Source organism: Saccostrea cucullata, unplaced genomic scaffold (assembly GCF_032062105.1).
Source record: "Saccostrea cucullata isolate Sc308-1 unplaced genomic scaffold, CSIRO_AGI_Scuc_v1 ctg127, whole genome shotgun sequence".
NCBI lineage: Eukaryota > Metazoa > Mollusca > Bivalvia > Ostreida > Ostreidae > Saccostrea > Saccostrea cuccullata.
The window spans coordinates 159,259-175,238 of record NW_026940370.1 but is presented as its reverse complement, the minus strand read 5'-3'; the positions used below and the strand labels follow the sequence as shown (position 1 = coordinate 175,238).

The following is a 15,980-nucleotide window of genomic DNA, read 5'->3' as shown; positions in this document are numbered from 1 at the left end:
TGGGTACTAATTGCTCCCCGTTATTAGCAGACCTATTTTTGTATTTATATGAAGCAGAATTTGTCCAAAATCTTAAACGTGAAAAAAAAAACACTTGTTGTGGGCTTCAACTCGACATTTAGATATATCAACGACGTATTGTCAATTATCAATGGTTATTTCCATCCTTGACCTATGAAAATAATTTTTAGTGACTTCTGTCTTGACTTGAAAGGTCAATCTTCCAATATTCTGTTATTTATTTCTTTACAATTTTTCACTACTAGGGTGTGGTATTAAAACTAATATTTTACCCGCAATGCCGATGACCTTGTTGACTGTTCGGTATCAAATTAGACACTGACGCCAGTGATATGCAACATAAGATCTGTATCAAAGCAAGCAACAAAGACCACCAAGGGTATTATCTTTATTATTATATACATGTAACTTTCTGTTTCGAGTTGTTTCTGTGTTTTGGCAATAGACCATCTAGTTAGTATTATATTTGCTTAACATTAACATCGAAATCTTTTTTCCTACCTCTTTGTAGATGCTTCCCTAGGAAAGAATGGATGGGCATTTAAGACAAAAGAAATTTTTACCAAGAAAAATATGGAGATAACGAACAGTTTTCGAGCTCAAAAGTCAATTAAACAAAACAAATCCACAGAAGAATAAAAATGAACCTATTTGACACATCAGAGAAGGGACCAGGTACCATGGTGGAGTGAGCATCCCCTGCCGACCAATTACACCCGCCTTGTGCTCCTTGTCATGATCAGGAAATAACGGGAAAATCTCGTCAGTCAAGTGTTTAAATAATAAAGATAAATTGTCAATATTATAAGTTTTATTCAAACTGTAACATGTGTACATATTATGCAGAATATCAAATATAACATTCAAAGATGATATCTGACACAGATGTTAAAAAAATGTAGTATATATATAAATGTAAAAGGTTTTGGAAGCAGTCGTGACAATGAAAATATCACAATACTGTATAAACAAAATTAAATGTTTATAGATATATTTTTTTCTTTAAAACAATACATTTTGGTATATTAACAGTTAGATTCTCCAATTCGTTTCTTTCCCGTAAAGACTGAAGACTTTAAAGTAAAGAATTTTCGTCTCTTGTATGATTACATGTTAATATGAGTATTTTTACAATCTAAAACATGTACCAATTTGAACAATATGAAAAATAGTTGTTTGAGAAAAAAATATCTTTTAAAAAACAAAAAGCGCGCATTGCAAATTGAGTATTCATACAGAGAACTTATATAGAGATATTGTTTTGAAAACTAGAAATAAAAAATTGACTACAAATTAAAAAAAAAAGATTCACCTGCCTGATTGTAAGATTGCAAAATTCCTTCAAAAATGTATTTTCAAAAGCCCCTTTAAAAATACAACTCAAGCAAATATATATATACTTCAAGAGTTTCTAGAAATAGTACGACTAAGACATTTGTATAAGGTTCATAGACAAAACAATTACTTGTCTAAATATTTTGGGAAAGAAAATGGAATACAAGTGTGTAAATAAAAACAATTGAGTAACTCTCCAAGGCAAAGGAACACGAATAAATGAGATTCTAAATGTATAAGTTACAAAAAATAAATATCCCATTTATATACACTGCCAAAAATACCATCAACATGCATAAGTTTGGCACTTATGAAATCAATTAAAGGAGCTTGTTATTTGGTTTTTTATCACTCCACAACTTTAGTTAATGACTGATATTATTCAGTATCAGCCAGGTAAAATTCTGTTTCTAAGGTTGGCTTTCAATTCCTCCTCAGACATATGTGCTCTTTCAACAAGGGCAAACACTAAAATTCCTGTTAATAAAGCAAAGAGTCCAGCAAAGATAATCAGTCGCTCTACCCGTTTGGCTAAACTTATTGCCTTGTCTATGTTCCCTTGCATGATGCCTTCGTTTAGCGTGGACTGAAGTCTGAATGCAAAAACAACTGCAGGAATTCCAAGGGGAAAGAAGAAAATTGATGCCACAATACTTAAAATTTTGAGCACTTTGATTCGGGTTTGAGTCAATGGTTTTTGTCTTTCTATATCTCTCCATCTCTCGGGAACATTTTGGCAACATGTCTGTTGAGTTTGAATTGTTTTTCCATTAGAACCTCCAATGATGACCTGTTCTTTAACAACTTTGGAACCACCTGTTTCTGTAGTATATAGAACAGGAAGTGATGTCACTGGAGGTGATGACGTATTGGGAGCAGTGCTTCCATTACTTTGTAGAGAGGTGTCGATGTGAATATCGTCCTGTGTGATCGGGAGAGTGGCGGGAGAATTGTCTGTTCCATCGTCTATGTCTAAACAGGGATTGTCAAAACCTTCACTTTTTTCTTGCTTTTCTGTCAATATTTTGGCTTTTCGATGGGCATCAAATTCTGACCCATCAAAATTGTCTGAAAAACCATCTGGGTTATATGATGCCATCTCACTTAAAATAAAGAAAATAATCATGTGTTAACATTCTTATTTAAGTGATGTTTATTTAAAATATAATTGAAGAATGATTCACCCAACTGAGTTATATTTTACAAATACGTTATTATATTATTTGGAAGTATTGAAAAACATTTTTTTTATACATATAGAATTGCTTAATTTTTGTATATAGAATTGTATTTTGGTATCAAGCTTATAGTCTTTGACACTACAAGTTGATTTTTTACGGAAAATAATTGCACTTTATTATAGCAATTTTATAAAATTTTGTTTAAGGAGAAGACGATCTAAGTTGTAGAACTTGTGTCTTATCCTTTTGGCTTTGTCAATAAGATAAGTTCAATTCAAAATTCATAGAATTACGTATATCACATACTGAAAAGTTTATTGTGTTCAGTTTCAAAAGTATCTCTTAAAATGTCACGGTCACCAAATACCAAAAGCAAATTATTTTGTACTTGAATATTTTTTTTCACTCCGAAATATTTCCTACTTCTAAGTAAAAGTTAGGATCCGCCACTTATATGTCACTTTATGTATTAAGAAACACAAGGTAGTTGATGTTTGATTACTATTGTTTATGTTAATGGTCTAAAGATAAAAGTGATTAATTTTCAGCCTATTACCTGTTTTATTTGCCGATTGTTTACAAGAATCAATTCTCCTCAGATATCAGTAAGTCACACCTTATCAAGTTTCTGTCGTGTAACAGTAATATCGTTGTTTACTCGGTCGCCATATTTGGTATTCGTTTACCTGTCCGATAGGTGGCGTTTAAAGGTATGTTACGAAATCACAAAGCGAATAACATGAACAAGTCCAGTTTTAAGCTGGGATTATAACTGAAACATGAGTAATTCTTTATCTAGGACACGACTAGTGGACTCACAGGTCCACTCCCATATTTAGAATTTTCAAAATTTAAATTTTGTACCAATGACGTGAAAACAAATCTCTAATTTAGGAGACGACTACGGTCTAATTTCACAGACAATATTTAACTAAAATCCATGATATTAACAAATAATTCTCAGTTACAGTTTGAAACAAGACATATCAAATGTAATAAAATTATTTTCCAAATAAACTTTTAAACCATTCAATATAGAACTTAAAAAAAATAGAAAATGAGCACATCATCAAATTTCATTTCTTATGACATTATTTACAGAAAATATTACTTCAATTAAAAAAATCATCAAAACCAAATGTTTTCAAAACCTTATCATAACATGTTCTTTGTCATTATTAAATGAATTAAAACTTTTTGTACAGTCAAAAAGAATTAAACTTCCAAAGTGAATTTTTTAAAAAAAATTTCAGTTTAGTTTAATTAATAATGACTACGAAGTTGTTATTCATTCCGTTTTCACAGCAACTATTTTATATACATTGTACACGGGTATTCCACATGTTCTTAGTGTTATGAAACAAACAGATTTATGCAAATAAAGTTCAAGAAAACAAGCGAGAGTTCTGGAAAAAGGATCGGGTCCAAGGTAACTTTTTTGATATCTACCATATATTTTTTTTTTGTTAATTTTTCATTACCGAAAAGTTGCCAGACTTCAACTGGTGGAGATGTTCATACGTTGACCGTGATATTTTAGTATTCTTGAGTTTTACAGAATGTTACATTCTCCTGATGCCAGTGTCCAAACATTTTTTTATGAAATACATGTGAAAATAAATAATAAAAAAAAACATATGCATTGAAATATTTAAAGTCAGATGTATATGGTATATAAGTGAATTTGATGAAATAAAATTCAGAATTTAAAAAGGAATACAAAATTTGTAAAAGTTACAGTGATATACAGCTAAAGGTACCCTTGAATATTATAAAAAGAATGGCAGTATCCATTAATTGTTTTAATTGCAATGGAAACTCAAAGTGAAATAAGAGATCACAATGGCGCTATATAACAAAGATTAAAAAAACATATTAATATTATTTAAAAATAGTTTTTATTGAACTTAATATTTTCTTTCTCTTTCAGAGATTATTTAAAAAAAAAACCGTGTATTTGTGTAATAATGGAATAGGTTTTCGTTGAATGTTTATATATTTTTTTCTTTTTGAGCTTTGTTTTATGTTTCAAATACTGTTTTCAATCACTGCAGCTTTTCAATGCAAATGGATATAAAAATCTCTCACCTCTTGCATACTTTTAAGTAAGAAGTCAAATACATGCATCTTGCTTTGACCGAGAGGGGAGCTATTCTACATAGGACTTCTGAAAGCCATATCTAGGAAGGTAAAATCATTAATTTGTAATATGTATACTTTTAGTTTTATGTTTAATGATGTCTCTGTTTGTTTTGTTCACCTTATTGAATTTAAAGAGCAATGGAAAAGGACAGACAGAGACATAAACATAGTGAATATATAGATTGTTTATGCATGAAATATATTGAGATAACGAATAGTATTCAATTTCAAAGTCCAGAAAACAATACAAAATAGGAGCAGAGCAAACACGGACCTCCAAAACATCAGAGGCGGGATCAGGTGTCATAGAGTAGTGAGCATCTCTTGCCGACCGGTCACACCCACCGTGTGCTCCTTGTCATGATCGGGAAATAACGGACAAATCCATCGTCAATTCAGTGTATAAAAATGGACTAACAATAAGTATGAAAAACGTCAGTCGGCATTTGACTCAATGACAAATTGTATTTGCTGACAAGGTCATTGTATCGACCATAGAACTTACAAAATGATGGCTTTATACGAGATTGCTGATATTCTTGTTTCATCAACTTGTTTGTCAATAATTTACCTCATTTTAGAAATTGTTCATACGTACAGCATGCTCTTGCGTATCGAATCAACTGAGATATATAAACTGCATATGCAGATGATGAAGGTATATTGCTGCATAAGTAAGGGAAGTTGACGATAGGAAAATTAAAGTCATCACGTTTATCATAAGCTTGGTTGTTAGATAACTATTAACGTCTTTTTCAAGTTTGCATGTATTTCATGTAGACGGCCAAAAAGATTATTAATAAATTAAATTAAAAAATGCATGTAAATAAAAAAAAAACCGATTCTTAATACTTCCTTTTCAATTTCTGAAAAAGGCAAAAGAAAACAACAAGAGTTTTTTCCCCTTGCAATTTATTTTAAAAAACCATGAATTTACAAAAGTAAAAAAAATAGCAAAATGTAACATAACATCATGTTTAATAAAAAATTAAATTTTTGAGTCTTGTTTTCTTAACTGTTACATAGGGTCTTCTATGTCTTCTATGGGCAGAATATCGATTGTCATTTTTGAATCAAGGTTATGACATTACATAATCTTCCAATTTTGGTCTTGGAAGAACGCATTCTGTTTCGTACAAGGGGTAATGGAAGGAATGTTCAATGTATCCAAGGATATGAAGAGGGTAGTTGCTTTGTCTCCCGGAGTAGTTGTAAAAAAATATATAGCATTTTGTACAAAATGACTCGTCTAGCACATACAAAAGAAATACATACCCAGGTATATGAAATAAAAAAAATACTCGTTAACTATTCAAAAGCTATGGCAAAGATTGAAAATGTTCAAAAGATAAAACTCAGAGATCGAAGTGAAAGGCTCCAAATTGTTGGTTCCCAAAGAGAGGTCTTGGCAAAAGAAAACACATGTGAAATATGAAAGCCCTAACACCAAATTCTAAGGTCAAAGAATAAAATTGTTTGTATCCAGGTTGATTTTTTATTGATATGGGTCAAACTACAAAGTCAAGATTAAAAAACTTTGTACCCAAAGAAAGGTCGTGGAAAAAGGAAGGATGAAAGCCTTAGCACCAACTGTTCAAAAGGTCAAGATTAAAGTTTTGTAAATTTTTGCAAAAAATGGGTAAAACCCAAAGTTCAAATTCAAGAGGCCAAATATGTTAATTATTGGTCTTTAAAATAAAGTTCTTTTTTCATTGCGTAGGAAAAAAATGAAAGCCGTATCTCCATGAAATCAAATGTTATGGGCAAAGTTTTTGCAGTCAAATAGAAAATAGACAGCTGATCAGACAGACGGTTGGACAGGAAAAAAACTACTTAAATGCCCTAACCTTCAGAGGTTAGAAATACTAATAGTGACAAGATGTTGCATATTTTTTTTTATCAATATGTTATATGTATTTTCCCAAAAATTTAACTCTCAGATGTAAATCTAAAATGATAAATTCATGATATGCTTTCTTGTAAGCTCTTGCAAAATAAAACAAGTGTTGCCAATTAAAATACACAATATAAAATAAAATGCCATTATTAACTAAACCCTATTATAGAATACACATGATATATGAATAAATATATCAAGTTGAAAACCAAAAATAATGCTTCTTGACACAGGTAAATAAAATATATGTATACATTTATATGCTTTAATGTTACATTGATATACAATAAAAAATCTTTCATTTTCAAAAATAAGTCATTTGGTTTACATATTCACATAATATATGATATAGTATAATTAATTATCAATTTGCATTCAACAATAAATCAAACGATGTACACCTGAGATCACAATATTTTGCTAATAGAATATATTGATTGGAGAATACACATGGAATACATGTCTAAGGTAGCTACATATACTTAGTAATGTTCCAAACTCTTCAAATTCTGCTCAAATTAGAATTAATACATCAAGCTTTTGAGCAGCTAACTCATAATACAACCTGTACCTATAGCTAGTTCTTATGACGATCCCATTACGTCATTATAAGCCGGGGGCGGGGCAGATGGTAATGGATGTGAACTATCTGAAGTCTTAATTACAACAATAGGTGCGTTGACGTAAGGAAAGTCTGTCATCGCGTAACTTGAGTCCTCCGTTCTTTGTCGCTGGGTCTCGGGCCGGGAATCTAGGGCGAAAATAAAAACTTATATTATTTTATAGCTATAGTGTACATGAATTTTTCAGCTCTGTACAGAAATAAAATCACAATATTACTAGACATATAGAATAACTATTTCACTAGGAAAACAATCATTATAACGCTATAGGATTGGGATCTTTATGTTATAAGCGAAAAGGAATGACTGCCCATAGACATATGACGCTATGTTACTTTATATAGGATCAATACATCAATAACGTTTTTATCAACAAGTTCCAACACTGTAATGTCAATACAAACTGGACCAGTATATCAGTAGAAATGGAATCTTTTCACTAGGAATGAATTCATTATGTCACTGGAATTACAAAAAAATTCGCTAAAGAATTGGGTCATGGAGTTATCAGGAATGGGACCATCATTCCACAAGATCCTTATGTCCTTATAGAAAGGATCACTATGTTCCTTGGCATAAGATCGTTGTATAAGTAGGAATAGGATCACTTTGTCGTTAAAGGGTAGGTCACAAGGAGTTATATCATGCTGACACTAGAAATCAATATTATATACACTAGAAATCAATGTTAAAAAGATTCACAATGTCAAAACTTCAAAAGAAAAAGATTCATTATATCACTAAGAATAGAAACCACTATGCCATTAGGAACAGAATCTATATATTACTCGGCATAAATCAATTTGTTACTAAGAACAGAAAGATTGTCGACTGTAAAAGAATGGCTTTTTCACTTAGAATACAATCAATATATCAAAAAGAATAGGATAATATTAGTTTAGTTTACCCTGCCTCTAGTGAAGGGAATTACTTTCATTTCGTAAATATAGTAAACTACCTATACAGTGGATTTTTTACTTTCACATATATATGATGTAAACAAATAAGAATGACTGTACGATTTTTTTTATTAATATGACATACTGTTGACTTTGTGTCTCTATAATTGTTAATTCTCAATATAATTCTCAATCCTACCATCACCGACTTCCCTTGGTATAGGTGTGTACGTGTTCGATTCGACCCGCCTCCGGTTCCCTGGACAGCCGTCGTCTAGGTTTATACCTGTCAGTGATTCTCTGCTATTTCTTTGGAATGCTTTCATCCTTTCCCTCAGAATGACGGTTTTTACAACCAAAAATACGATGAATGAAACGACAGCAACAACAATGAAGACGACGAGAGCGATGACACCGGGTGAGAGAGAGGTTGGGACTTCTGGAGATGGCGAAGGGGGCGTAAACGAAGCTCCTGTCAATCAGATGTGATACTCTATTTGATAAAATACTTTTCTCCAGCATTGCTTTACATTATGACTACCTCTAATTAAAACTGCTTCTATGCATAATAGCAAATACAATACATGTACTTTACATTTATTGCCACCCTGGCCAGAATGCAAGTTGGCTTTTGTTGGACCTCCCAACAACCAAACGCTATTGTATCTAAATTGATCATCCTCAACCCAGATGAAGTTTTAAGCATATTTGTGAAGACAAATAAATAATATTTGCTTGTTTGTTTTTATTCTCTCTAAAGAATGTATAACTGAACTAAATGTTCTTCAAACCAGACTACGACATAATTGTGCATTAAATAACGACCTTTACATATTTTTTTTTACAATTTGATAAAATCCACATACTAGATACACATGTCTTATTATGGGGGGTTGATTCACTGAATGCTACAGAGAATGAACGTCTCTTTTCTTTTGTTCAAACATTTATTAAGCATTCTGGTAGATTTCCTTGTTAAATACTGTACCAATATTAATATATGAATTTGTTCAACTTTTTATATATTCATACATATATGCAAAATGCATCAATTTGTTTACTTTTGCAAATACTGAATACTTTATATAGCATGTTTAACTGTGACAATATAAATGTGTAATTTAAATGTATAGGGAGAGGGCGTTATAAGTTTACAGAACTTGTGCTCAATCCCTTTGTAATTATATTACAATAAAATATGTTCAAATCAATCAAAGATTTTTTCACTCATATGGAGAAGTCATTACTTGCTGGTGGAGGGCTGCTAATTTATACCTATACTCGGCACTCAGGGCCATTGAGCAGTGAGAGATCTCTTTTCATGCTAACACCTACTGCGACACGAGACCTCGGGTTTTCTGTCTAACCCAAAGGACCGATCTCCAAGTCTTGCAGTGGATTCGAACCCGCGATGCAAGGATCAGCACCTTATTTCGCGACTCTGTAGATTACGCTCTAACCACTGCGCCATGTGGCAAATAAAATATGAAGAACAGAGATCATTTGTAAATTATATTTAAACAATACACATCGGGAACAGAGAAACCCTTTTATTTCGAATGATACTAAATTCAAGAAACTGCAAATAGCATAGATTTTTCGTACATTTATGCCTCATAAAGAATGTGTTCAATATTTGACTTCAGTTGTCAGTATCCAGAAATCTACAGCTTTTGCTAGATACTCACCCGCTCTTGTGATGCTTATCTCAAACCGGTACCCATCTGAACTATTTCCATCATCCCCTGTGAGTCGAATCCGAAGGACATTGCCAATATCTGTCATAAAATCTTTTGGTCTTGAAGAGTTTTTCGTTAAAATGGCCTAAAAAATGCATATTAAGAATTCAAGTGTTTTATTTTTTCACTCATTGATACAAATATAATCTGGTTGAGCTAAAACAGAAATAATTTTAAGAACTGTAGGGAACAAGCGTTTTGGATAATTTATATTTTGACTTACAATGGAATGAACGTCATGAAAGGAAGTCGTGCTAGATTGATCCAGTTTTAACTGGATTTTATCAGACGTTATGTAGAAGGATCTGAAGATGATACGAAGCTGCTGTTTCTCGTTGTCGTTCGTGTCTGGGTATAACTGGAGCTCACAAACCAGTCCCTTATCACAACCATCATGATCATGGTCAACAGAAGAATGTGTTGCGCCACCAGAAACCAGGATGGCTTCGTTCACTTCAACATTATATGTCTGTGCCCCACATATGGCTACGTCACACTTGTGCTCATCTTGTAGGATATCTGTGATAGCGCATGCCTCTTCGTTAAGATTAGCTTACTAGTATCATATATTGATATATTTAAAAAACCTTTCAGTTATTGAGCACTTTTCAATTTAAACAAAACCAAGAATTAATAATACAATATTTAAGTTTACATTTACAAGTTAAAAAGAAGTTCGTATACAATGGGTGGCAATATTAATCATCGTGCAAGGCTTCTCAAGTAATTTATAGTTATTACCTTAAATGTTTTCTAAAAATTAACCCTCATCACCTGTTTAGCCTGTAAAACCTGTTAAGTATATTTCAAGGAATAAACCCCTTCGACATATTTAACTTACAGTTACGTGTGTCTAAAGCCCGGCTGTGTAATACTGCCTGAAGAACCAACACCGCGTACATCAACAGTTGGAGAAGAGACCTTCAAGTAAGGTAAGACATGATATAACTGACATGGACAGAAAACTTTATAAGAAACATTTAGAACATGAATAACATTTTATAACTTCTCTTTAAAACTTATAGTTAGTACTTTTAATAACACCAATGGAATAATTAGCAAATCGATACATTTCTCATGTCGGATCACAGAAAACGTACTGGTAAACCATTTATTTAATATTGTTAAGACTCCTTCATTCCTGAAAGAAGAAGTAACAAATGTTCAAGATTCTGCAGCATAAAATGAGACCAACAAGTATTTAAAGACAATTTAAAGTAAATTATAAATTTTGTAATTCTCCATTGTTATATGAATTTAAAGAATTAAATGTCCGTTGAGGTCACAGTATGTGCTCTTTCATGTAACAACAGTTTCCCGCGTGGGGCAGTGGTTCGAGCGTCTGCTCTAGAGTAGCGAAGTAAGGAGTTGATCCTTACGTCGAAGGTTCGAATCCCACTGTGGAACGTGGAAACCGGTCCTTTGGATGAGACTGTATAAACCGAGGTCCCGTGTCGCAGTAGGCACTGGATGGAAAAATTGCTCCCTGCTCAATGGCCTTTAGTGCCCATTATGGGACAAAATTTGCAGCTCTCCACCGGCAAGTGGTGGCATCTCCATATGAGTTAAAAAATTCTCGAGAGGGATGATAAACAATATACATGTACAATCAATCAATCAATGTAACAACAAATGGAAATGAACATAAGTGGGACCAGAGACTTCGATCTTCTACAAATAGCATCTACCTCTGTTATATAATGTTAAAGATGGAATTTTAAGTTTTCTCACAGGAAAGATGATTAGCAATTAGCAGAGACGGATAATAAAAGAAGAATCAAAATTAGATACAATCATACAAGTTACAACTCTGCATATACTAAACTTGTCACCATTTAACAGAGGATGTGAAGAGTAGCCTTGTTATGGATGGCACCATATTCACACACAAAAAGATACAAAGCTAAACAACACTACTTCTAAAGAACTCTTTAGATGGTCAAACCAGAAACCAGATCGACCATAAAATCATCAACAAGAGATGAAGACAGATCTAAAGCATATAGTTGCACAGAATGGAGCCTACATTGGAAATGACCATTCTCTATAATTTTCGCAAAACTGAGAAAGTTGCGCAAGGCAAAGCAATGAAACAACAACAGCAGCAATGAAGAAGAAGAGCAACTAAGCAAACGGACCAACGATCGGTCTCCGGTCGTTTTTTAAAAATAGAAGCATTTTGAATTGAAAAGACACTCTAATTGGAGACCAAGAATAGATTTGTTACTCTTATAGAAAATGATGGAAAAAAGAATGTTATGATATAACTCATTCTTCAGTACTGAGTTCAGATGTGTGACCAAAGGGTTATTTTTTAAAAATAATCAATTTCATAATTTATGTATATTAATTAAATCAGTACCCTTCCTGCTTCTGAAAAAAATTGAAGGGAAGATAATCTGAAGTCTTAAAGAGGAGATAGGTGTCCAAATGTACATGCATGTCTGAAAGTTTATGTACGTAACTTGGTGTCCACAGTGACTGTTTTTTAGAACAATAAGCTATTCTTTTCTGGTGAATTCTTTTTGAAGTATATAAGCACTAGTTTGCATGTTTTATTGCATGACTTATTTCTGCCTTATTCCATTACAATTAGAAAATATATCCAAGACTACCAATGGACACCGTTACTTACATAAGCACTAAACAAGTAACATGTTACTAGAATTTAACAAGTTGTTAAAATATGAAAATAATGTAATCAATAAGGTATGATGAAATCATGTTTAATATTATATTAAATGGAACTTATTTAAAAAGTCACAATTTTTATTTCTAGTTTCAAAAAAGGAGAAATTATGTAAGTAACATGGACACCTAACTCCGAATCAGGCTTTAAAAAGGAACAAAAAAATAACAAGACAATCGAACACTTGTCTTTAATACTTTAAATATTTCATTTCAAAGCTTAATAATAGACAAGCTTTCAAAGAGAATTAATGCAGACAAGTAAATTGTCAGATGAATAACTAAATATCCTAGGTCTTCTATTTTGAGTCTTGGATCTTTGTGTCATTGTTACGAACATAATTCAGTCATTTCTTGTAAATCTGAAAGAAAAAAATATATATAAAACAAAATACAACATGATGTAATCAACACATATGCTGTTCAATTATTTATTTATTATATATCCTTGTTAAAACCAGAAACAAGGCAATTAAAGTACAAATTATGTCACTACTTCAAGTTTTCGTGTCTCTGTTACGAACGTAATTGCGTAAATGATATGACAATATTAAAACAAATATTCAATAAGTATTCATCCTTTGATAAGAGCAGAACAAAACTAACAAATATAGAATAAAATATAGTACAATATAACTTTATCATTTATAGATTATACAAATAATGCAAAAACACTTATGTTCGTAACAAAAGACGCGAATCAAAAGTCAAATGTTAAACCGAAAGAACTCGACTCGGACAGATTTATGCATTTTGTATGGTCATAAGAGACATATTTCAGTTTCTGATTAATAGCTACATGGTATAAAAATACAATGACTGTATTTATGTGTTAAACATTCACTAAAATTGATACAATATGAAAATACTTACCGAATCTATTATGTTCGTAACTTCTTTTTTCCATATGGACACAATGAGCATCGCCATGATTTTTAGCAGACAGCTGCGCAACCTTTCTACTTTCGTTTTTAATTTATAATTACTCCACTGCTACAGACTCTCTGAGCCAAACTTATGATTCATTGGCTGTTATTTTAGCAATCATACTGAAAGCTATTATGTTCATAACGGTCAAGACACCAAACATTTTACAATCAGAGATCATTTGAAAATTACAAAAATAACTGAGTTATGTTCATGAAGCATATTGTTAAAAATAATTTATCACACATACTCATTAATTAAACACAGAAACTGAACTTGACAAATTATTTAATGTTTGTAGAGAGGTGTTAAAAAGTTCAGTGCATATGGACACCATGCGTTACGAACATAAACCACAAATTTTTAAGTTCAGAAAAAAATAATTAAGATAATTTTAGCATGTTTGACAAAATAAATATATTATTTCATTTATATGCTAAGATAATGTACACAAATATCTTGCCAAATGATTTTATTTTTAAATAAAACAACATCTTTATGCCTATTCGAAAATTATGTCACATTTTCTGCATCTGAAATCCCCTAAATGCAATACAACAATGATCAATATTTTTTTTATTCCTCAACTCATATCCATAAAACTATTTATACTATATCCTTACACAAGTATCAAATCATATCAATATCAATCTATCTGCTAACACTTTATTTATTGGAAAATAAAGGAGAAAAGAAATACGTTTTAAAAATTCACCAGTATTGAAGAATGAGTTATATATAATAAATTTCTTCTACAGACAGATACATAACAAAAAAAAGTAAAAGAGGAATTGATTTCAGAAAATAATGTAATAAAAAAAAAGACAGATGCAAAAAATCTTAGCATCAAGTTGAAGAAAGGGTGGGGTTTAAAAAGAAACTAAAGAAGAAGTTTGGGCTAGAAAAAAAAGAGGTCAAGGAACGCACAAGATCAGATAAGAGGAATAAGTCAAGAACTAGCTGAAGCAAAAATGGAGACTGCAAGATATGAAGACATATCAACTAACAATGTAATTGTAAAGCTCCTGGTGTGGATCATATAAGATTAAAAGTAACATCTAACACCTATGTTACTAACAAGTTGCCTGGAAAGATATTGATTACATTAGATTTAATTTCATGAAGGAAGACAAAAACACAAAAAGAAATCTTTTTGACCACCTCTGGACTTTGCAGATGACCTGGCACCTATATTTAAAGAAAAACAAGCGACTTGGTCAACACAAGAAAGACCAAGGTTATGGAGATCCATACCAAAACAACCGAAGTAATAGTAACAAAAAGATGACAATAATGAACAGAGATGGGTATAACAAAACTATAAGCAAGACACTGAATAACATAGATATGAAGGAAGAACAAGAATATATTTTCCAGGTGGACAAGACCAATGCAGGCAGTAACTCACAGTTAAAAATTTATATATGCACATAAAAAGAAAAACCTGGGAATAAAGTTTATAATCAACACCCCAAGTTAAGGATTTTAGAATGTCTTCCTTCTCTGTGTTGCATAATCATTAAAGTTTACAAATGCAACAACTAACAGCAATGAACTTCCATTCCAGCTGTCGCTGAAGGATACATTGTAATCATCAGCATTGAGGAACTAGGTAGATATATAAACACTCAGCAACTGTCCTTAGAGAACAAGAGGCCCATGGGCCTTATAGGTCACCTGAGCATCATGCAACAACTTTACAATGATTGACTTTGGTTCATGTTTTAAAGTAGATGTCATGGCATTCACAATTTTGAAAGCGGCACCATTGCTATAAATCATAACTATATATACACTTAGCATGTTTACTTTGGTTACTTAATACCCATAGACAGAGAAGGGGAACAAAAAAATGCATTTCGACTAATCAGTAATATTCAGCAATAATCAGTATAGTGCCACTACCACACATGAACCCCTGACCCTTGGTCCACACATTTCACAATTTTGCAAAAGGCACCCTTGCTTATAAAAAATACTTGATTAAAACAAAGGAGAAGATTTCAATCAATTCATTTCCAGTATCTAAGTAGAGCCCCCCCCCCCCCCCCTCTATGGTACTCCTGACCCAGGGGTGTTGAAATTCACAATTCAGGAAGAATGGCCCTTGCTCATCATAGCTATATATTAGGTAGTTCATCTGCTTAATAACCAGGAGCAGAAAAGATTTTCAAACAATTTCTGCATTTTCTCTATATAACCAATAGAGCCCCGCCCTAACAACAGAACCCCTGACCCTAGGGCCATGAAATTCACAAAGGTATTCTTCCACATCATAACTAAGAACTTAGTTAATTTATTTAATACCCAGGAACAAAGAAGAAGATTTTTAACGAAATAATCTATTTTCACTATATAATCAATAGAGGCATTCTTCCTCATCATAAATATGTACTTGGTTAGTTTATTTGATACTCAGGAGCAGAGAAGATTTTTAAAGAAATAATGCATTTTCACTATATAATCAATAGAGCCCCACCCTAACACCACAACCCCTGACCCTAGGGCCATAAAATTCAAAATTTTGA

The 15,980-nt window shown here is 32.1% G+C and overlaps 2 protein-coding genes and 1 long non-coding RNA gene across 3 annotated transcripts; all 3 read right to left on the bottom strand.

Moving 5' to 3' along the window:
- Positions 1-814: 814 nt before the first annotated feature.
- LOC134255225 (uncharacterized) lies at positions 815-3,350 on the bottom strand. Its single transcript, XM_062737739.1, has 2 exons — positions 3,094-3,350; positions 815-2,459 (listed from the first exon to the last, which is right to left on the bottom strand). The coding sequence occupies exon 2, from the start codon at positions 2,453-2,455 to the stop codon at positions 1,745-1,747; it is 711 nt and encodes a 236-aa protein (XP_062593723.1). The 5' UTR covers positions 2,456-2,459; positions 3,094-3,350; the 3' UTR covers positions 815-1,744.
- Positions 3,351-5,587: 2,237 nt separating this feature from the next.
- On the bottom strand, positions 5,588-10,739 carry LOC134255223 (uncharacterized). Its single transcript, XM_062737737.1, has 5 exons — positions 10,679-10,739; positions 10,061-10,356; positions 9,787-9,922; positions 8,298-8,570; positions 5,588-7,327 (listed from the first exon to the last, which is right to left on the bottom strand). Exons 1-5 carry the CDS (start codon positions 10,737-10,739, stop codon positions 7,161-7,163), a joined length of 933 nt encoding a protein of 310 aa, XP_062593721.1. The 3' UTR covers positions 5,588-7,160.
- A 1,863-nt stretch (positions 10,740-12,602) lies between these two features.
- Positions 12,603-13,485, bottom strand: LOC134255234 (uncharacterized). The gene is made up of 2 exons (XR_009989478.1): positions 13,399-13,485; positions 12,603-12,887 (listed from the first exon to the last, which is right to left on the bottom strand). It is a non-coding gene; the product is annotated as an uncharacterized LOC134255234 (long non-coding RNA).
- Between the last annotated feature and the right edge of the window lie 2,495 nt (positions 13,486-15,980).